The 24,678-nt window shown below is 36.3% G+C and overlaps 1 protein-coding gene across 5 annotated transcripts; it reads right to left on the bottom strand.

The window, feature by feature from the left end:
* Positions 1–1,826: 1,826 nt before the first annotated feature.
* On the bottom strand, positions 1,827–23,926 carry LOC143228710 (uncharacterized). 5 transcript variants are annotated; one of them, XM_076459996.1, is made up of 3 exons: positions 23,733–23,897; positions 14,176–14,372; positions 1,827–6,793 (listed from the first exon to the last, which is right to left on the bottom strand). In XM_076459996.1, exon 3 carries the CDS (start codon positions 6,776–6,778, stop codon positions 4,832–4,834), a length of 1,947 nt encoding a protein of 648 aa, XP_076316111.1. In that variant the 5' UTR covers positions 6,779–6,793; positions 14,176–14,372; positions 23,733–23,897; the 3' UTR covers positions 1,827–4,831. The 5 variants fall into 5 exon arrangements, with proteins under 5 accessions (XP_076316111.1, XP_076316112.1, XP_076316114.1 ...); XM_076459997.1 differs by lacking the exon at positions 23,733–23,897 and adding an exon at positions 17,694–18,222; XM_076459999.1 differs by lacking the exon at positions 23,733–23,897 and adding an exon at positions 17,706–18,222.
* Positions 23,927–24,678: the final 752 nt, after the last annotated feature.

Here is a 24,678-nt window from a genome sequence, read left to right as displayed (position 1 = left end):
TTTGGTGAGTAAAAGACACTTATATGAACTCAGTGGTGATCGAAACATGATTTAGGTATGCATTTCTTATAATAACATTTCATTATAGTCTTCATTCCCTTTTGCTATCAAAGCGAAATTATTATAAATTATATTTTTTATAAAGCAACAGTGCAAGTAGAAGGCATAGCATCTATTATTTTAACAAATAACGTTAGTGTGCTTGTTGTATCCCAACCGGCCGGATGATATTTGAACGAAACAGGAAGTTGACGATGTATGACAGAAATAATGGGGTTGAAATACACTTATACACTCTTATTTTGGAAGAAACTTATAACAATTTGTATCCCGTCATGTTGCTTTAGGTCATTGTGTGACGACAGTCTGTTATCTCAAACGGTTGGCGACAGTTTGATATGACGACGAAAACTGTGAAGAGCCTAATTGTGTTTATTGGGAAAATATTTCTAGTTATGGGTTAGTTGCAATACAACAATATAATACTACCTCACGGACTATAAGATAACACTATAGTCTTAACTTTCAGATACGGATATCTAAGGTGGCTTACTTATATCAAAGGAATATCTCTCTTCATGCTTTCAAGATACGTATTTTTTCCAACTTCTTACGAGGGTCTGGTTCAAAAACATGAATGATATTATAGCGCCATCTGCATATTGTATGAAACTACATATTTTTGATTGAGTTTCGCTTTTAAAGTATTACTGTTATTTTATACTTTTAATTTCCAAATATTGTGACTGATAAAGCTATATTTAAAAAAAAATAAATAACCGATTAACATATTTAAAAAGTTCTTATTACGTTTTACAATTATATGTTGCTGGTTTTATAAAACTCATTTTGATCTTTATATTTGTCAAAAAATAATTTTACTGATTGTAGAATTCATATCACTTCATTTTGAGTGATATTTTAAAATTATTCATGAAAGCAGTTTTGTTTCGAATGTTTTTAAGTTAGGTCGGCTCGGCATGGCCAGGTGGGTTAAGGCATTTGATTCGTAATCTGAGGGTCGTGGGTTCGAATCCCAATCGCACCAAACATGCTTGCCCTTTCAGCCGTTCAGGTATTATAATGTGACGCCAATCTCACTATTCGTTGGTAAAAGAGTAGCCCAAGAGTGAGCGGTGGGTGGTGATGACTAGCTGCCTTCCCTCTAGTCTCACATTGCTAAATTAGGGACGGCTAGCGCAGATAGCCCTCCAGTAGAGTTGCGCGAAATTCAAAGCAAACCACACACGTAGATTGTTAACTAGCACGCTGTTGCCACGTAGTGACTAAAACACAAAACAATTCAACAATTACTTCTAAGTTCGTTATATAAAAAGGTTACGTCACCTAGATAATTAAAGCGAATAACAATTAATCGATAAGCAGCGTAATTAGTCCAGGAGTCATATGTAAAAATCACTAAGAAAAATAATGGATCAGGTCATGAATTTCCTTCATAACAATTTTTGGACTTGTTAAAATTTAATCATCTCGAAGTGACTTTCAACCACCTTCAGTTACTTTTGGCTATTATTTTGTAAGCAACTATAGAATAACAATTATCATCTTAACTAAAACTTATAGGGGATATTTCTTGAGAATACTGGACTGAAAATCATTACGAGTTTGTTTTTTCCTTTCTCACTTTTTTGGTGCAGGGATCAAATCCGAATCTTTACCCAGTACAAAAACTTAACGGTTGTCTTAGTTTTACTTCTCTGCTTGTCATAATATATTATCATATGGCCTTCATTTGTGTGTTACTTAAATGTTTCGTCTACCTTTCAGGGAAGTTACTTAGCAATCAAGATAAAAGGAAAGACGGATTGCAAAATGAAACCTTTTATTTCAACCGCGAAACAAAATACATAGTTTTGCAATCTAAAAACACAAATTCTACGACACTTCATATCTTTCTGTTATCGATTTCCATATTGAATAATATTATGTAATGTAGACTTGACTAGAATAATTGTACACTATTATTAACTATATTAAGGCTTATTCCTATCTCAACCTGGCGAGAACGCTTAGCAACAAAACTATCACTTGATTATTTAATTAGGCTATGGTGCTTATGTTGAATGCTCAATATTCATGTTGATTTAATAGGAAGGTTTGTTTTTATTCGTTATATTTTAATAACTTCGCTGATCTAACAGCAAAATAATTTAATACAGAAGTTTTATGAGACTGAGTTGTAGCTAAAAACAAAATCAAATTTATCAAGTAGTGTTTCACCTAAGCCTTACGTTAGGTGTATGTATTAGGCCTGGTCTAATTCTTAAATTAGACTATAAATAGACCTACTAAAGTTACGGAGTTTGTATTTAAAAAGTTTTAAGTGGTGAATAAATGTTAATAATGCTCATTTGGTATTTTAACACATACATTACCTACTTGGCCTTAAAACATAAAGCAAAATAACGTTTATTACTACTATATAAATTATTCTATTAAGTAATATTTTTATTCGCGACGTTTCGTTTTTAGTCTTCAAATATAACAATTCTATACGAAGTTAAACAGAACAGCTTGCATACAAGTGTTTACTTGAAGAAACTTTAAAAGCGAAACGTTACGCAATAATGTTAGGAAAGACTTTAAAGTTATATTTACATATACGTACTAAATTAATTGTATATTAAAATACTGATTCTAAGTATATAGAGTAGTATGTTTATTAGGACAAAACATGGACCTGGTTCACAAAATTTCTAAAATATTTGGCACTTTCAGCTACCAGTATTTCATCTCTGAATGAGTCTTTGGTATAGTTTGGAAGCAAACTTTATTTTAATTAAATTTAAATAATAGAGTTCACTAGTGTTTTTTCTAATACGTATTAACTCTTAAAAATTTATATGCTGAAATATAAATTTGTTTAAGTCCTCACCTCCATTTTCTCTGTGAAAACTCGGTACGTGAAATTAGTAACAAAAGTTGCATATAATTCCTGAAATACAGCATAACCGTTCACTACTACCTACAAACTTTTAAAACTTACAACTATTTTGGTAATCACATTTATTAGATGACGTAACGGTGCACGATGTATATTTGAAATCGAATGCCACGAATTAGGCTTATATTTGAACAATAATGCTGGGATTTGTTTGTTATTTGTAAATTTATCAAAGTTATTACAAGAGCAAAAATATTTAAATATAGATGAAGCTGTCAGTGTTTCGGGGAAAATATATCTAACTGTTGAAGGATATTGTTGTAATACTAATTTTATTTGATGTCTATGTTGTTGCTGAGTTGACTACGAAGCATCAGATTACTCGTGTTTTTACTATTTTCACCGGAGTCAAACAAAAAGCGTGACAGTTGAAATACCACGATTGACCAGAAGTCTGTTAATCTAAGGTTAGGCTTAAGACATCACGATTAAGCTTAGATTAGACTAAAACACTGGCTTAGGTTATATTTAAAACACATGAATTAGTTTATTAGGTTGGGCTGAAAACACTATGGTTAATGGTTAAAAAGATCTTATATAATGACAGTTACTTTTCAAAAACAGTTAATTCTTAAAAGAAACGTGTTTAAACACACAACCCTATACTTACTGATGTGTAACTATTTATAACTCAAATTATATAAAATACGAATTTAATTTTTAATATAATACTGTTTTGTTTCAACAAATAACTACAGAAATAAATAAATTTCGTTTATTCATTTAAAGTCCTTAAAAAAAAAAACTTATATCAGAACTTGAATTTCAGTGAGAACGTCGAGCCGTGAAATGTTTGAAGCATGTAAAAGTTATAAACAACACCGCTGTAAGAAGTCTGGGGTTTTGGAAACGTAATAGAAATACTCAGTTATCAAATAAAACGTGAACTCAGGTTTGATATATATTTATATAATACTTAACATATATTAAGTTATACCACCTAAATAATAATAATAATCATTAGTACAATCTGACTTAGTGTTACACATAAGATGATTCGTAGGACATTCGTAACATAACTAAAAGGAACTATTCTGTACTGTATTGAAACAAGCAAGTTTATGCCAGGGGCTATTTTAAGGAACTTTTTCGGCTACATAAACCATTAGTTAAAACTTAATCCCACAAGGTGCTGAGCATTATTTTACGTTTTTTTTCAAATCGATTTTTGGGATGTAAGTTCGATTTTTGCGCATAACGAAATTGTCAGTGAAGTCACGCACATCCTTGTTGTATTTGATGTTCACAAAGCATTTACTAAAATATTTATCTAATTATGCTAAAGCCTATATCATATTGTAGCTCCAATTATTACAAATAAAATTTAACGTACATTTTTAGAAGAAACTTTGTGATTTTGCAGTTCTCTGTCATTTACATGTAAAAAATGCAACCTCATAAATTCAATTAATCGTATACTAACGTCTAGAACAACATGCACGTCTCTGAGCTACTTGTTAAAATACCCCTGGTTTTTGTTTAAACGTTGACTAGCTGACAAACCATAAGGTCCTTCAAAACTCGATAAAGATAATTATTAACTTTAGTTGATAAATTGTCTTCATGTTTAAAACATTACGTTAAAAATATTTCTAACTTAACAATAATGTGTATGTAGAAACTAAAGTTGTTTTTTTTATTTCAAGTTCTCATTTGATATCTACGAGTGATTTTCTGCTAGACGTATTAAGACCACATTAACTAAGCCCAACTGACATGAAGAGTAAGTGTGGTTACTGTTATTGAAGATGAAACTTGGACTGATAAACTTAATAAGATAACGAACCGTGAGAGGCAACATTTCTCACATAGTAAAAAAAAACAAACAAACAATAAACATTCAAAATATCGTGAACCCTGAGGTATCTATCGCTTACAAAAACAGAACTTTCGTAGGCGTGCATTCTTTATACACGCTGATTGGTTCCCGTACCTGTTGAGGCGGCTGACGTCATCAAGAACACTAAACACTTCGTTCTTTCTGTCATATCGTACAGTACTCTCGAAGACAGCTTTACTTGGAGACACTACCACTGTGAGGAGATAGTCTTCGGGTGCCTCTATTTTATCACCGTATTTCACGTGCCGGTTCACCACGTCATTCACGTTCTTTTGAAACCGAAGCAATTTTTCATTAGCCACGAATAACCTAGCGTCTAGCACGTGGTCAAGGGTCAGAGGCACACAGACGTTCACGTAACTACTCAGCCTATGGTTAACTATTGTAACCAAGACTTTGGCCGCTGAATGTACAGTGGGATCGGTCACTTCCACTTTCTCGTGTTTGTTGCACGTGCACCAGTGCGGAAGAATTGATGCATCCTCACAGGTCCTGTTAGCTGGTATTTCGGTGAACAAGCTAATTCCCCGGCTTGTTGAGAAGGTTTCTTTATCTTTGGTTAGGCTCAACAGGTGAACCAACGTGGCGTGTATATCAAAAGGTGTTGTTAACCGTCTCTGGTTAGTGTGTAGGTTTCTCGATATATCCGGGTACTTGGCGTGAAACCACGCAGGTAACACAATAAAAAGAAACGGCATCCTTTCTTCGAATTTGCCGATATATGTTTTGCGGATATTTCCGAAGCGGATACCGTGGTCGCTGAAGAAGATTAGCATTGAGTTATAGAGGGCTCCCGTTTCGTGGAGATGTTTCAAGAGTTGATATGATGGCTCGTCGGCATATCCAGCATAATTAAAGTTATCGTGTGTGAGACGAGCCACAAACGCAAACAGGATAAACATCTTATCTTTCATAGTTCCGGTAAATTGTTTAATATAATTAAATATGAGCTGCATTTCCAACTTCTCTTGAATACAGTGAGTTTTGCTTTTCTTCATAATATCCGATTTTTCGAGCGCAAGAGCAAAGGGCCGGTAGTAATAATCAGTAGGTGGTTCCAAAAAACCTTTTTTAAGGTAGTTAAATGTTGCTATGTTAGGGGCATCTTCGGCAAACATGGTTCGGAAGCCTCTCCGTGAGTATTCTTTCCATACGAAATCAAGCCCGTCAAAAAACATTTTTTTTCTCGTTTCATTCCAGTAATAATCGATGAATTGACCCGTAAGGAAAGGAGTTAGATTGGGAAATGTATTATCTCCCACTTTATTATAGCCCATCAGTTGAATGGGTTTCAAAACTCTGTGGAGGTAATTATTCGTTTTCTCAAAGTGGCGGACAAAATTAAGTGCAGAAATAGAGTCAATACCAATGAGCATGACATTTAGGGTTTCAGGTTTGGGTAACATTTTGACTTTCTCTGCACATCTTTCCTCGACATGTTTTTTTAGAGGGGTCATCGAGATGTACTCCTCGTGCAAGAGTTCGCCATCATGGCTGCACTTTACAATAATAAATTCTTCTTGCAATGGTACCCCGAAAACAAGGGTTTTGGGTTTACCCAACTTAAATTTTTTATCTGTTCTTTTATTTAATTCTCCTGGGTCACGGAAGATGGGGCGATACGAACACGAAATATTCACTGAAGAAGGAAAAACATAATATTTTGTCAGTATGGTGTCGTTTATTTCGAGCTGAGCGTTAGGCTTAACTTCGATGAAAGACGGTATCCCATCGCAAAGCGACTTACCCGAAATGTTTTGGTAAAACATTTTCACAGTCGGGTCAAACACGTCCCACTTGGGTATGTGACATCCTGGAGTGTCCACCACATACAGCGCCCTGTCGTACAGTTTCCAGTGAAACGGTGTTTGACCCAGGGTGAACTTCTGAATGCTGTCGCTAGCATATGTCACAAGGAACACCACAACACAGGAAACGAACACTAAACACAGGAGGACTCTTCGCTGAATCATAGTGTCCAAGACGACCTACAAGAAGAAAAGTGTTTAGATACAAGTACAATGTACTTCCCCTGCACTGAAGTTAACAAAATAAAAACGTGACACCATCGAAGCATTGCGCTAATGTAGAGTTTTGAAATCTGTATTAGTGAAAGATACCATGAATACCAGCAGAGGTAAAAGGGGGCGGGTACTAATCTACAGTTATTTTAAGAAACAGGTAATATTCAATAGAACTATCAACCCCTTTTTTGAAATAAATCTTAGTTACTTCAAATTATCAGTACTAGTTAACATATACTTCAATAAGTAGATAAATAACAAAGATAAACTGTTGTGAGTTGTAATTTAAATGTCTTAATTTAGATGTTTGCTAGAGGGTACATGGTGTTAGATCGAAAAGGGTTTGTGAAAGTTAAAAACTAAAGAGATTCATGGTGTGCGTGGAAACAATGGTAAACATGGTGAATTATAGTTGAACGAAATGGTTAAAGACTGATTCAGTGTTATAAGTAAGAGTTATTGTGTTACTTGATGTTTAGCTAAGATGTTCTGTAAATGAGTTAATTTGTGAGTTGGACGTACCGTTCTTTACATGAGCAGTTTCTGTCCAAACGTTGTTTACGAACTTGGGCCTACAAGTTGTGTCAAACTTAACTTAGCAATCGATATTGAATAAACTAATTATTTCTTTATCGGTACGTGGATTAGACTTAGCGTTACTTTTACCGATTAATTCAAGAGAATCCGCCCAAAGACAAAACATGTTTTGTTACAACAGTATATTTCAGGAGACCAGTTATTTGTTCGCAATACTTCTGTTATAGATTAACCACCAGGGGGCCTCGGAATGTCTATACATTTCAATAGTAAGGTGATAATCCACCAAAAATATTTACCTGCTTTATTTAAAAACTTTACGTTAATGTAGTTCTTTCTTTTAAAATTATATGTTAATAATTTAGTGTAGGGGGCAGCTCATCAAATGATACAAGTCGGTCTAACCATCAACTAAAACAGTCATCTGGATTGAAGCCACAAGAATTATTCTAGACGGATAAGACCTCAACTCTATAAAGTGTAGTCACCAAATCATATTACAACTTTTTAATATCAACTGTTCATTTGTAAAGAATGAAATATTAATATTCAGCCAGTTGGGGCCCCTGGTGGACTTGTAACACTAAAATATGTGGTTCTATTCAATGCGGTCGCCACACCGGATAGTCCAATGTGCGTCAACCTCTACATTAAATTTTTATTCCCAAACCTTGTTACAACAAATTAACGCCATCTATATTCTACTACTTGTGTTATAAATTAATTAACATCTAATTCCGCATAAACCATCAAAACCAAAATGAACACGCGAGTACAGTAAAACACACGTTTATAAAACTTTTTCATTAACCAGTTCACAAACTGACACTCCCATCGAGTTCATAACCCGGTAATACTATACAAGTAAGTTGGAACCACATCAAACGGAAGTAACAAGTAGAGATATCTAGAGTACTATTCACGTCTTTATAGTAACACATCCTTTTCAATCATTAATAACAATTAACCAGTAGCTTTAATAATAATTTAAGAATCATTCTGATTTGGTAGTTAATACCTGACTGCTGTGGTAATTTGAAATCAAAATTGTCTTTAAATATGGATTCGAACATTCTATTTATAGACCTTGTATTAATAAACAACCTTAGAATTCAGTAATCTTTGCGTTCTATCTTCTGCATTAGATAAATGGTTAGTTATACAGCCGAGTTCTAATATAAACATTAACGGTATGTGTGGATATGACTAAGTTCGTTTTAAATTTTTTAAAAGACTGTGTTCCTATAAGTTAGAAACTTTATATTATTAACTGTCATTGTTATCGTGGAGTAACTGTTTCTCATCAACTGTTTCTTTAAAACTTCGTTTTATAATTTTACGTGGAAACTTTTAATTACAAATTTGATGTTATTACATTATGTTACTAAATCTGTCAAAGTTAACAAGGAAGACATGATAAAAATATCTAAGAAAGAAATTGTTGTTGACAAACATTTGTAAGTATAATTAAGATCTCCTTATTACTTTAATTTAAGGTTCAGAGAGATTCAGAGCGGACAAAATCCTGCACTGCGACGTACGAACATACAATACTAATTATGTGGTAGTCAAGGAGACGAGTTCTATCTCGTGACGACAGTGGTTGAAACATCTGACAAAACCCACTTACCACGTAATTAAGTGATAGGTATATATTAAGTATTAATAAAATAGGATTCGTAAAAAATATAATTATATAGCGATTACTTTCTATTATGTGGAGGGTTCCTCTAATACCACATTAGTTTTCCCTAACACATTATTTTGAATTACCTGACAACTCTCAGCTATCCCTAACAATAAGACAATGTAACTAAGAATGATATATGATGTTTCTTTACATTGTGTCAAAAAGGTTGATCGTTCATATTGATTATTCCAGAGAGTTTACATTTCTAATGTAATAAATCAATAAAAAAGTCACATCCCTAGACACACTGAACACTTCATAACCCCACACAAGTCACATCCCTAGACACACTGAACACTTCATAACCCTACACAAGTCACATCCCTAGACACACTGAACACTTCATAACCCTACACAAGTCACATCCCTAGACACACTGAACACTTCATAACCCTACACAAGTCACATCTCTAGACACACTGAACACTTCATAACCCTACACAAGTCACATCTCTAGACACACTGAACACTTCATAACCCTACACAAGTCACATCTCTAGACACACTGAACACTTCATAACCCTACACAAGTCACATCCCTAGACACACTGAACACTTCATAACCCTACACAAGTCACATCCCTAGACACACTGAACACTTCATAACCCCACACAAGTCACATCCCTAGACACACTGAACACTTCATAACCCTACACAAGTCACATCCCTAGACACACTGAACACTTCATAACCCTACACAAGTCACATCCCTAGACACACTGAACACTTCATAACCCCACACAAGTCACATCCCTAGACACACTGAACACTTCATAACCCTACACAAGTCACATCTCTAGACACACTGAACACTTCATAACCCCACACAAGTCACATCCCTAGACACACTGAACACTTCATAACCCCACACAAGTCACATCCCTAGACACACTGAACACTTCATAACCCCACACAAGTCACATCCCTAGACACACTGAACACTTCATAACCCCACACAAGTCACATCCCTAGACACACTGAACACTTCATAACCCCACACAAGTCACATCTCTAGACACACTGAACACTTCATAACCCCACACAAGTCACATCCCTAGACACACTGAACACTTCATAACCCTACACAAGTCACATCCCTAGACACACTGAACACTTCATAACCCTACACAAGTCACATCCCTAGACACACTGAACACTTCATAACCCCACACAAGTCACATCTCTAGACACACTGAACACTTCATAACCCTACACAAGTCACATCTCTAGACACACTGAACACTTCATAACCCCACACAAGTCACATCCCTAGACACACTGAACACTTCATAACCCTACACAAGTCACATCTCTAGACACACTGAACACTTCATAACCCTACACAAGTCACATCCCTAGACACACTGAACACTTCATAACCCTACACAAGTGACATCCCTAGACACACTGAACACTTCATAACCCTACACAAGTGACATCCCTAGACACACTGAACACTTCATAACCCTACACAAGTCATATCTCTAGGCACACTGAACACTGCATAACCCTACACAAGTCACATCCCTAGACACACTGATCACTTCACAACGTGTAATGTTACATTTCTAGTTACGTTTATCATTACATTTCTATTATTCTCTTAACAGTCATACAGACAGCTTCCCAGTCTCTACCGGTGACACATGTCTAGTCACACTGATCACTTCACAACGTATAATGTTACATTTCTAGTTATGTTCATCATTACATTTCTAGTTACGTTCATCATTACATTTCTATTATTCTCTCAACAGTCATACAGATAGCTTCCCAGTCTCTAGTAGTGACACATGTCTAGTCACACTGATCACTTCACAACGTGTAATGTTACATTTCTAGTTATGTTCATCATTACATTTCTATTATTCTCTCAACAGTCATACAGATAGCTTCCCAGTCTCTAGTAGTGACACATGTCTAGTCACACTGATCACTTCACAACGTGTAATGTTACATTTCTAGTTACGTTCATCATTACATTTCTAGTTACGTTCATCATTACATTTCTATTATTCTCTCAACAGTCATACAGATAGCTTCCCAGTCTCTAGTAGTGACACATGTCTAGTCACACTGATCACTTCACAACGTATAATGTTACATTTCTAGTTATGTTCATCATTACATTTCTAGTTACGTTCATCATTACATTTCTATTATTCTCTCAACAGTCATACAGATAGCTTCCCAGTCTCTAGTAGTGACACATGTCTAGTCACACTGATCACTTCACAACGTGTAATGTTACATTTCTAGTTACGTTCATCATTACATTTCTATTATTCTCTCAACAGTCATACAGATAGCTTCCCAGTCTCTAGTAGTGACACATGTCTAGTCACACTGATCACTTCACAACGTGTAATGTTACATTTCTAGTTACGTTCATCATTACATTTCTATTATTCTCTCAACAGTCATACAGATAGCTTCCCAGTCTCTAGTAGTGATACATGTCTAGTGACACTGATCACTTCACAACGTATAATGTTACATTTCTAGTTACGTTCATCATTACATTTCTATTATTCTATCAACAGTCATACAGATAGCTTCCCAGTCTCTAGTAGTGACACATGTCTAGTCACACTGATCACTTCACAACGTATAATGTTACATTTCTAGTTACGTTCATCATTACATTTCTATTATTCTCTCAACAGTCATACAGATAGCTTCCCAGTCTCTAGTAGTGACACATGTCTAGTCACACTGATCACTTCACAACGTGTAATGTTACATTTCTAGTTACGTTCATCATTACATTTCTATTATTCTCTCAACAGTCATACAGATAGCTTCCCAGTCTCTAGTAGTGACACATGTCTAGTCACACTGATCACTTCACAACGTGTAATGTTACATTTCTAGTTACGTTCATCATTACATTTCTATTATTCTCTCAACAGTCATACAGATAGCTTCCCAGTCTCTAGTAGTGACACATGTCTAGTCACACTGATCACTTCACAACGTGTAATGTTACATTTCTAGTTACGTTCATCATTACATTTCTATTATTCTATCAACAGTCATACAGATAGCTTCCCAGTCTCTAGTGACACATGTCTAGTGATCACTTCACAACGTCTAGTCACACTGATCACTTCACATAGCTTCCCAGTGTAATGTTACATTTCTAGTTACGTTCATCATTACATTTCTATTATTCTCTCAACAGTCATACAGATAGCTTCCCAGTCTCTAGTAGTGACACATGTCTAGTCACACTGATCACTTCACAACGTGTAATGTTACATTTCTAGTTACGTTCATCATTACATTTCTATTATTCTATCAACAGTCATACAGACAGCTTCCCAGTCTCTAGTAGTGACACATGTCTAGTCACACTGATCACTTCACAACGTATAATGTTACATTTCTATTATTCTCTCAACAGTCATACAGATAGCTTCCCAGTCTCTAGTAGTGACACATGTCTAGTCACACTGATCACTTCACAACGTGTAATGTTACATTTCTAGTTACGTTCATCATTACATTTCTATTATTCTCTCAACAGTCATACAGACAGCTTCCCAGTCTCTACCGGTGACACATGTCTAGTCACACTGATCACTTCACAACGTATAATGTTACATTTCTATTATTCTCTCAACAGTCATACAGATAGCTTCCCAGTCTCTAGTAGTGACACATGTCTAGTGACACTGATCACTTCACAACGTATAATGTTACATTTCTAGTTACGTTCATCATTACATTTCTATTATTCTATCAACAGTCATACAGACAGCTTCCCAGTCTCTACCGGTGACACATGTCTAGTCACACTGATCACTTCACAACGTATAATGTTACATTTCTATTATTCTCTCAACAGTCATACAGATAGCTTCCCAGTCTCTAGTAGTGACACATGTCTAGTCACACTGACCACTTCACAACGTATAATGTTACATTTCTAGTTACGTTCATCATTACATTTCTATTATTCTCTCCACAGTCATACAGATAGCTTCCCAGTCTCTACCGGTGACACATGTCTAGTCACACTGATCACTTCACAACGTGTAATGTTACATTTCTAGTTACGTTCATCATTAAATTTCTATTATTCTATCAACAGTCATACAGATAGCTTCCCAGTCTCTAGTAGTGACACATGTCTAGTCACACTGATCACTTCACAACGTGTAATGTTACATTTCTAGTTACGTTCATCATTACATTTCTATTATTCTATCAACAGTCATACAGATAGCTTCCCAGTCTCTAGTAGTGACACATGTCTAGTCACACTGATCACTTCACAACGTGTAATGTTACATTTCTAGTTACGTTCATCATTACATTTCTATTATTCTCTCAACAGTCATACAGACAGCTTCCCAGTCTCTAGTAGTGACACGTGTCTAGTCACATGAATCAGTTTGTCATTGTTAAAAGTGTGAGATTTCTAGTATCATTTTGAGCACCTTGCCGTGGTTTATTCCCAAGGAAAATTCTAACCCTACCAAACTGAGATTTGTACAGACGTATTGAACAGTTTTTAATTCACACGTAACGTTTCTGACGAACCTGGTCATTCCCGGGATATACGTCATATAATACTTTCTGAAACTAAACCCTTAACGTGACGTTACGACAAAGTAAGAACGGGAAGTTTTATTACTGACACTGATAAAACTTTATAACGAAAATATAGAAGCCATAGTGTAGAATAACCCGACTGTTTAAAGTCACATCTTTCTTCCTCATTGGTTATATACACTAGGGGAGTATTTCTGTGAACCACGACCCCCCGTCTCCCCACGATAAGCCCTATGAATCAATGCAGTAAGTGATATTTGCTTGCTGGATCCCAGTGAAAACTCAATAAGGAAATGAAATACAACGTTATTCTAATGAGATCTCGTTATTTGTTGTAAGTCACCCTAAAATTATAAATACCCCTCTCCCAGTATCTCAGCTCACACCACTATAAACCAGGTTTCGATACCTTTGGTAAGCGAAGCACGTACGTTTTATTATGTGCTTTGCGTTTACAGAAAAACAATTACAAAATTATATTAAAATGGTTGGTTATCATTCTAACAGTGACTTGTCAAGAGATAAAGAAGCAGATTTAACCATCCGTCTGACACTCACCTAATCAGCTACTGGTTACGAGGTGAAGAACTGTCCTCGTATTTGGTACATGTCACAGTTGGCAGATGAAAGGGTACTGAAGAGACAGAAGGGTCACCATAGTTTGTCTACAGCTACAAAGAGGAACATTACTCAGCGACGGAGAGAGATGCCCCGGTGTTCGTTCTTGGTTCAGGACAGATAGCTGCTCTGTGAAACTATTGGGTGGAACAAAATCAATACAAGTATGCTTTAACAAAGAATCCCCGTCTTCTAATCGCTTTAAACTGCAAGTCGTGTGTTAAAAGTATATCAGATTATATTTTGAATATTTCCCGTACAGTGATCGCGTAGTGGTTTCACTATGCATTAAAATTCCGTGAATGTCCGTCATTGAACGACATATTGAACGTGAATTCCACGGCCCTAGCTTGTTTAAATAATAATCTTCAAGTATTATTTTATCAAATCGTTATGAAATTAATACAGTTTTGTTTCGTACGATTCTACTGCTAACGTCAGGAATTGTGATGGAGACGCGCCATTGAATGTAGAATATCGATTCACTAAAAGAGAGATTTCCAAAATGCCAGTAACGTGTACATTCTTTGCCATTTCCAGCCAATCCGTATTAGTCACCATAGCAACGGTATCCATGACTACAGCGCTGGCACATCAGTTGGTAGAAGGAACGAGGGAAGAGACAAACGAGAGAAGAAACCAAATTAGAAGTAAAGGGAGGACCTGTTGGTAATAATACAAACAGTGAGGACACAACTTGAAAACACACAATTTGTATAGATAAAACACTGATACAAACAGTGAGGACACAACTAGAAAACACACACCATTTGTATAGAAAAAACACTGATACAAACAGTGAGGACACAACTAGAAAACACACACCATTTGTATAGATAAAACACTGATACAAACAGTGAGGACACAACTAGAAAACACACACCATTTGTATCGGTAAAACACTGATACAAACAGTGAGGATACAACCAGAAAACACACACCATTTGTATAGGTAAAACACTGATACAAACAGTGAGGATACAACCAGAAAACACACACCATTTGTATAGGTAAAACACTGATACAAACAGTGAGGATACAACCAGAAAACACACACCATTTGTATCGGTAAAACACTGATACAAACAGTGAGGACACAACTAGAAAACACACACCATTTGTATCGGTAAAACACTGATACAAACAGTGAGGATACAACCAGAAAACACACACCATTTGTATCGGTAAAACACTGATACAAACAGTGAGGATACAACCAGAAAACACACACCATTTGTATCGGTAAAACACTGATACAAACAATGAGGACACAACTAGAAAACACACACCATTTGTATCGGTAAAACACTGATACAAACAGTGAGGATACAACCAGAAAACACACACCATTTGTATAGATAAAACACTGATACAAACAATGAGGACACAACTAGAAAACACACACCATTTGTATCGGTAAAACACTGATACAAACAGTGAGGATACAACCAGAAAACACACACCATTTGTATAGGTAAAACACTGATACAAACAGTGAGGATACAACCAGAAAACACACACCATTTGTATAGGTAAAACACTGATACAAACAGTGAGGACACAACTAGAAAACACACACCATTTGTATAGATAAAACACTGAAACCAACAGTCAGGGTACAACTAAAAACATACATGATTTATTTAGATTTTTTCAAACCAATTTCTATCTACGAATGAACGAAATAGATTGAAATGTGTATCTATACTCTTGTGATTCAGGGTTTGTCATCCAGATGTATTTATTCTGATGGAAATACTTTGGATTTTGGAGCTGCCGAGCTGGTTAAAGCCATGCTGTTATAAAAGAAACAACAGTCTAAGCTGTACGTGCGTTAGAAAAGTGACAGTCAATCCTTCATATTGGATGGCGGGCGTTACTGGCTAGCTGTCTTTCCTTTGGTAAATAAGTCAAAATTAGTGACCGTTGTACCCAAGTTTCTCTCCATAAAACACATAATGTCGAAATTGTTTAAATAAAAGAAATCTTCAATGTTTCAAGTTTCATATGTACCTGCTTTCTTCTAACGTATCAACAAACATCTTTAAAAACTAATATTTGCTTTCGATCTGGTGTACAAACCGGGTTTGTATAAACCCTGAAAAATAAATAAACATTGTTTTCCCACAATAAACGTCGAGATTGTAATTTTTTTTGGTTAATTTCGTATTTTATTTGGACATGCAAGTGTAAAATAAAATTTTAAACATTATGAAGAAATGTTGCCAGGTTTATACGTTCCTCTGTTTAGCGAGTTCTCTCAAAGTTTCATGAATTTGGTAGTATGTGTTCTTCGGTTGAAAAATGGCTTGGATGTTTGTGAAATATATACCCTGAAAAAAACAACAGTTTCTACTTGAATGGTTTTCTTAGAGAGTCGATATCATTACATTCAACTTGTTCTCCTATGTGGAAGGAGAAGTGCTGAAGTCATCTTGGGTTTCTTAGAACTCTTGTTGTGGTAACAATATTTGATTTGTGTTAACACACAGCCGGAAGTTGTCAGTCGTTTGGCCAATAGGTGCCTAAAGTCTCTTTGACGTCACGAGTAATGCAGCTAAATGAGACGTAGTTACGATTTTACCACCATGTGAACTCTGTCGTTTTCAAGCTTGTACAATACTAGTCTTTCACTATATGGTACAAGAGTATGTAGTATGGTTAATAAAGTTACTTATTGTTTAAAGAAGCGCAAGGTCGTAAAGTTATATTAAAAAGTTGGGAAGCCTCAACACTTGCCCTGCTAGTGTAACATGATGACGTATACACACATTTTTGGAAATGTATTTACCATTATGGGCAAAAACAGTTTTCTTACTTTTCTTTGGAGACTTCCATAAAATAATTTTGAAGTTACATATCTTCCCACTAGAGGCATGACGTTCTGTCCAACGCTCTGTATGGTAAATAAAACTGTATATTTTGAGACATCGTAACCGACTCACTCAACTCACTTAAACATCTCAATTGTTGTTCATTAAAACTACACCCACCCATTCCGTTATGTAAAACTTTCTACCAGATAGCCAGTAATACGAATCTCTACTGGCCTGTAGTTACAAAAACAAAACCTACAACATTTTTCATTAACCGGACATTTAGTTAAAAGTTTTGTAAGTGTCCAGGTGAATAATGAAATGTAGTGACAAAAACAGACTTTACCGAATTATTTGAGTTTTCATTCAAAATCCGACCATCTCCACTCGTGGCACACGTATGTATCTTGACCTGAAGTAACAACATTCCAACTGTCTTCTCTAGTATTAGTAATTATGCCCGCACTCTTTGACGTAAACGGACCAAAACCTCTTCTTCATAAACAATAAATATATGACCTTTGAACACAACTTTCGACTATTTCTATGGGTACTATACGCACGATCTTTAACGTATTAAACATTCTATAGCTATCCAGTGATAAGACACCCATAACACTGGTTACTGACTACAGCTCTTACCTTATCCTTTACCTTGTTTCAAGAAATGTTTTCATAAGTTTCTTCAAAATCGTGACTTTTAACAAAGCAATTGTCATTAGCTAAGACCCTGTAATAAATTCAGCAAGATTTGTCGAAGGTTGGGACCACACTTGGTAACTCGATACTTCACCACTCAAGAGTACTAGTGTTCAGTTATTTATATTAACTGAATATATTATTAAGGTCGAAACGTTGTTCGCTCTTCTTTCCTAAAATACTTTCTCAACCCAAACGAGCCGTTTTTGCATATGAATTTCTCAACAAGTGGGTTTCTCGACATCACTGATTAGTGTTCAATTAGTGTGACGTAACAAGCCCCAGTACCTCTTCAGAGAACAGAGTCTTTACAAAAATGACGACATACCACACGTGCTTGATGGTTCCTCTAACTCTCGTCCTACGATTCAACCCATCACCCCTCGAAACTTTAGCCTCTGCTATTTTTCGTCTACTTGTGGTGACAGTTGTAGCATCCATGTCAAGTTTGCTATAGTTGTTTACATAATTTTATCAGCCATGAAGAAAGTATTAGTGAAAAGGTCATATAAAACACGAAATAGGTTTCAAAAGACACGATCAGAAACTCGAGTGCTTTTAACAGTTCACAGTTTTTCTTCAAGTGGGTCAATTTTTTTATATAAAACACGTTCTGAACGTTTTTATAACCAAAGGATTGCATTAATTAAACACCCGTCGAACTGTTCAGTACGAGATGTTGGTCAGTCCGTAAATTCATATGAAGACAAACCAGTGTACCACCAGAAAAGCACGTTAGCTGGAACACAATACACAAAGTTAATATTGTAACCTGTACTGGAAACTATTACCGTGTTAAGAAATTTACCAACGAATCATTATTAAAGTTACACATTTGTTAGTCTCGGAATAAACGCAATTGACATATATTAAAATAACTCACAATGTACACGTCAGATAGTGTCCCACACACACACACTATATAATGTACACGTCAGATAGTGTCTCACACACACACACGTATATAATGTACACGTCAGATAGTGTCACACACACACACTATATAATGTACACGTCAGATAGTGTCTCACACACACACTATATAATGTACACGTCAGATAGTGTCTCACACACACACTATATAATGTACACGTCAGATAGTGTCACACACACACACACTATATAATGTACACGTCAGATAGTGTCTCACTCACACACACTATATAATGTACACGTCAGATAGTGTCTCACTCACACACACTATATAATGTACACGTCAGATAGTGTCTCACACACACACTATATAATGTACACGTCAGATAGTGTCACACACACACACACGTGTATAATGTACACGTCAGATAGTGTCTCACTCACACACACTATATAATGTACACGTCAGATAGTGTCTCACACACACACACTATATAATGTACACGTCAGATAGTGTCACACACACACACACGTGTATAATGTACACGTCAGATAGTGTCACACACACACACACGTGTATAATGTACACGTCAGATAGTGTCTCACACACACATATATAATGTACACGTCAGATAGTGTCACACACACACACGTGTATAATGTACACGTCAGATAGTGTCACACACACACACACACGTGTATAATGTACACGTCAGATAGTGTCTCACACACACACTATATAATGTACACGTCAGATAGTGTCACACACACACACACGTGTATAATGTACACGTCAGATAGTGTCTCACTCACACACACGTGTATAATGTACACGTCAGATAGTGTCTCACACACACACTATATAATGTACACGTCAGATAGTGTCTCACACACACACTATATAATGTACACGTCAGATAGTGTCACACACACACACACGTGTATAATGTACACGTCAGATAGTGTCACACACACACACACGTGTATAATGTACACGTCAGATAGTGTCACACACACACACACGTGTATAATGTACACGTCAGCTAGTGTCTCACACACACACACTATATAATGTACACGTCAGATAGTGTCACACACACACACGTGTATAATGTACACGTCAGATAGTGTCACACACACACACACGTGTATAATGTACACGTCAGATAGTGTCTCACACACACACTATATAATGTACACGTCAGATAGTGTCTCACACACACTATATAATGTACACGTCAGCTAGTGTCTCACACACACACTATATAATGTACACGTCAGCTAGTGTCTCACACACACACACTATATAATGTACACGTCAGATAGTGTCTCACTCACACACACTATATAATGTACACGTCAGATAGTGTCTCACACACACACACTATATAATGTACACGTCAGATAGTGTCTCACACACACACACTATATAATGTACACGTCAGATAGTGTCTCACACACACACTATATAATGTACACGTCAGATAGTGTCTCACACACACACACTATATAATGTACACGTCAGATAGTGTCTCACACACACACACTATATAATGTACACGTCAGATAGTGTCTCACACACACACTATATAATGTACACGTCAGATAGTGTCTCACACACACACACACTATATAATGTACACGTCAGATAGTGTCTCACACACACACACTATATAATGTACACGTCAGATAGTGTCTCACACACACACTATATAATGTACACGTCAGATAGTGTCTCTCACACACACACACTATATAATGTACACGTCAGATAGTGTCTCACACACACACACTATATAATGTACACGTCAGATAGTGTCTCACACACACACACTATATAATGTACACGTCAGATAGTGTCTCACACACACACACACTATATAATGTACACGTCAGATAGTGTCTCACACACACACTATATAATGTACACGTCAGATAGTGTCTCACACACACACTATATAATGTACACGTCAGATAGTGTCTCACACACACACACTATATAATGTACACGTCAGATAGTGTCTCACACACACACTATATAATGTACACGTCAGATAGTGTCTCACACACACACTATATAATGTACACGTCAGATAGTGTCTCACACACACACACACTATATAATGTACACGTCAGATAGTGTCACACACACACACGTGTATAATGTACACGTCAGATAGTGTCTCACACACACACTATATAATGTACACGTCAGATAGTGTCTCACACACACACTATATAATGTACACGTCAGATAGTGTCTCACACACACACACTATATAATGTACACGTCAGATAGTGTCTCACACACACACTATATAATGTACACGTCAGATAGTGTCTCACACACACACTATATAATGTACACGTCAGATAGTGTCACACACACACACACACGTGTATAATGTACACGTCAGATAGTGTCTCACTCACACACACTATATAATGTACACGTCAGATAGTGTCTCACACACACACACTATATAATGTACACGTCAGATAGTGTCTCACACACACACACTATATAATGTACACGTCAGATAGTGTCTCACACACACTATATAATGTACACGTCAGATAGTGTCTCACACACACACACTATATAATGTACACGTCAGATAGTGTCACACACACACACGTGTATAATGTACACGTCAGATAGTGTCTCACACACACTATATAATGTACACGTCAGATAGTGTCTCACACACACACTATATAATGTACACGTCAGATAGTGTCTCACACACACACTATATAATGTACACGTCAGATAGTGTCTCACACACACACTATATAATGTACACGTCAGATAGTGTCTCACACACACACACTATATAATGTACACGTCAGATAGTGTCTCACACACACACTATATAATGTACACGTCAGATAGTGTCTCACACACACACTATATAATGTACACGTCAGATAGTGTCTCACACACACACACTATATAATGTACACGTCAGATAGTGTCTCACACACACACACTATATAATGTACACGTCAGATAGTGTCTCACACACACACTATATAATGTACACGTCAGATAGTGTCTCACACACACACACTATATAATGTACACGTCAGATAGTGTCTCACACACACACTATATAATGTACACGTCAGATAGTGTCTCACACACACACTATATAATGTACACGTCAGATAGTCTCACACACACACACTATATAATGTACACGTCAGATAGTGTCTCACTCACACACACTATATAATGTACACGTCAGATAGTGTCACACACACACACGTGTATAATGTACACGTCAGATGGTGTCTCACACACACAGACTATATAATGTACACGTCAGATAGTGTCTCACACACACACACTATATAATTTACACGTCAGATAGTGTCACACACACACACACGTGTATAATGTACACGTCAGATAGTGTCACACACACACACACGTGTATAATGTACACGTCAGATAGTGTCTCACACACACTATATAATGTACACGTCAGCTAGTGTCTCACACACACTATATAATGTACACGTCAGCTAGTGTCTCACACACACACACTATATAATGTACACGTCAGATAGTGTCTCACACACACTATATAATGTACACGTCAGATAGTGTCTCACACACACACTATATAATGTACACGCCAGATAGTGTCTCACACACACACTATATAATGTACACGTCAGATAGTGTCTCACACACACACACTATATAATGTACACGTCAGATAGTGTCTCACACACACACTATATAATGTACACGTCAGATAGTGTCTCACACACACACTATATAATGTACACGTCAGATAGTCTCACACACACACTATATAATGTACACGTCAGATAGTCTCACACACACACACTATATAATGTACACGTCAGATAGTGTCTCTCACACACACACTATATAATGTACACGTCAGATAGTGTCTCACACACACACACTATATAATGTACACGTCAGATAGTGTCTCACACACACACTATATAATGTACACGTCAGATAGTGTCTCACACACACACTATATAATGTACACGTCAGATAGTGTCTCACACACACACTATATAATGTACACGTCAGATAGTGTCTCACACACACACATTATATAATGTACACGTCAGATAGTGTCTCACACACACTATATAATGTACACGTCAGATAGTGTCTCACACACACACTATATAATGTACACGTCAGATAGTGTCACACACACACACACGTGTATAATGTACACGTCAGATAGTGTCACACACACACACACGTGTATAATGTACACGTCAGATAGTGTCACACACACACACACGTGTATAATGTACACGTCAGATAGTGTCTCACACACACTATATAATGTACACGTCAGCTAGTGTCTCACACACACACACTATATAATGTACACGTCAGATAGTGTCACACACACACACACTATATAATGTACACGTCAGATAGTGTCTCACACACACACTATATGATGTACACGTCAGATAGTGTCTCACACACACACACTATATAATGTACACGTCAGATAGTGTCTCACACACACTATATAATGTACACGTCAAATAGTGTCTCACACACACACTATATAATATACACGTCAGATAAAGTGTCACACATACGTACACAAGAATAAATTACATGTCATATTTTTACATCAACCATTTGATGTTCTGTTTTCAAGTACTTACATGAAAGACCCTACTTTCTCGCCTATGGAAAGCTTTCCATGATGAAGTAATTTCCGAAGCCAAAAAAGTAAAGAATTCTTACTCTAGAATATATGGTTTCCACCCCTTCTGTTCAATCTTTAACGGGCGAGTTCAGTTCTCTTTCTTAGATCGTATGAACACTTTAACGTTACTTATGGTCCGATATGTTCGTCACAAGAAACACATTGTGTTCAGAAATGTTTATCACGTGGTTCATCTTAAACCTAAGTTCCTCAAGTTTAAGCTCTTTTTAAAAATATGTTTCAATTTTTACAGTGTGGTTATTATTTTTAGGCTTACGTTCCTAAAGTTTTTGCCCTTAAACGTATTAAGAAGTTTATTTCATCGCATAATTTTTGTTTTCTTCTTAGGACTACACATCTACTGTTTTGTCCTTCTTACCGATTGTGAAACGATCAGCTGAAGAAAACCAAACGTGAAGTCCACTGAAACACAAATCACAGTTGTTCATATCTTCAGATGTTCGAAATACAACCGTATCCATGTTCCGTCTTCATTTTCACCCAGAGAAACTACAGTGATTTCTCTGTAGCTGCACATCCGCCGTCTACACTACCATACTCAGAAGACTGTCTATTTGCGTCACCAGGGGCTCATAGCATGTAGTAAAGTTGATGACTATTACAACTGCTTGGAAAATATCCAAAAATTGTGTTATGTAGTTTGACGCAGTGATTTCTTCATGATTTTTTTCTTACCTACAATTATTTTACTTTGCACTTCTGTCGGTTTTTTTTAGGTGGTAGGAAGCTTTTTGTTTCCAGCTGCTGATAAAATATAAAACCTTGAAAACGCGCTACTAGATTTATGGTAAAATCTCTCTCGTGCAGAATCCGAGTGAAAACATTTATGTAAGAACAGGTTACTGATAAGTTCTTTAACAAACTTTGAATGACACTTACATAAAGAGAAATCTCCCCCTCCAACAAAACAGCCAGCACAAATGTGGTGAAGAAAGCTGACATAAACATGATTTTATAATAATTACAATTATAGTTCTGAAAAGAAATCACGAGCCTGAAGATGGACGGTAAGTTTCCTTTAAAGTGGAAAACACCAATTTAGTTATCATGAGACCAGATAAAGAACGTAATGTTTGGTAATGAAGGTTTTGTTATTGAAACCAACTTTAGAACATAGCTCCGGAAGATGACCCAACATCGACACGTGGATCAATATTTACTGCAGTAAAAAAAAAGTAAAATATAATTCACAATGTGTAAAAGGAATTGGTCTAATTGTTCGTTATACCAACAGTTCTGAAAATTGGTTCTTACAACTATAAACTGTCTCGTTTAGGGTTAGCTTTTTTTCGCAAACAGTGAAT

Source organism: Tachypleus tridentatus, chromosome 10, assembly GCF_004210375.1.
Source record: "Tachypleus tridentatus isolate NWPU-2018 chromosome 10, ASM421037v1, whole genome shotgun sequence".
Taxonomy (NCBI): domain Eukaryota; kingdom Metazoa; phylum Arthropoda; class Merostomata; order Xiphosura; family Limulidae; genus Tachypleus; species Tachypleus tridentatus.
The sequence above is the reverse complement of the archived record's forward strand: the minus strand, read 5'-3'. Positions and strand labels throughout refer to the sequence as shown.

Excerpts from the sequence above, each read along its gene's own strand:
- LOC143228710 (XM_076460000.1), bottom strand. The coding sequence starts at position 6,778 with ATGATTCAGCGAAGAGTCCTCCTGTGTTTAGTGTTCGTTTCCTGTGTT.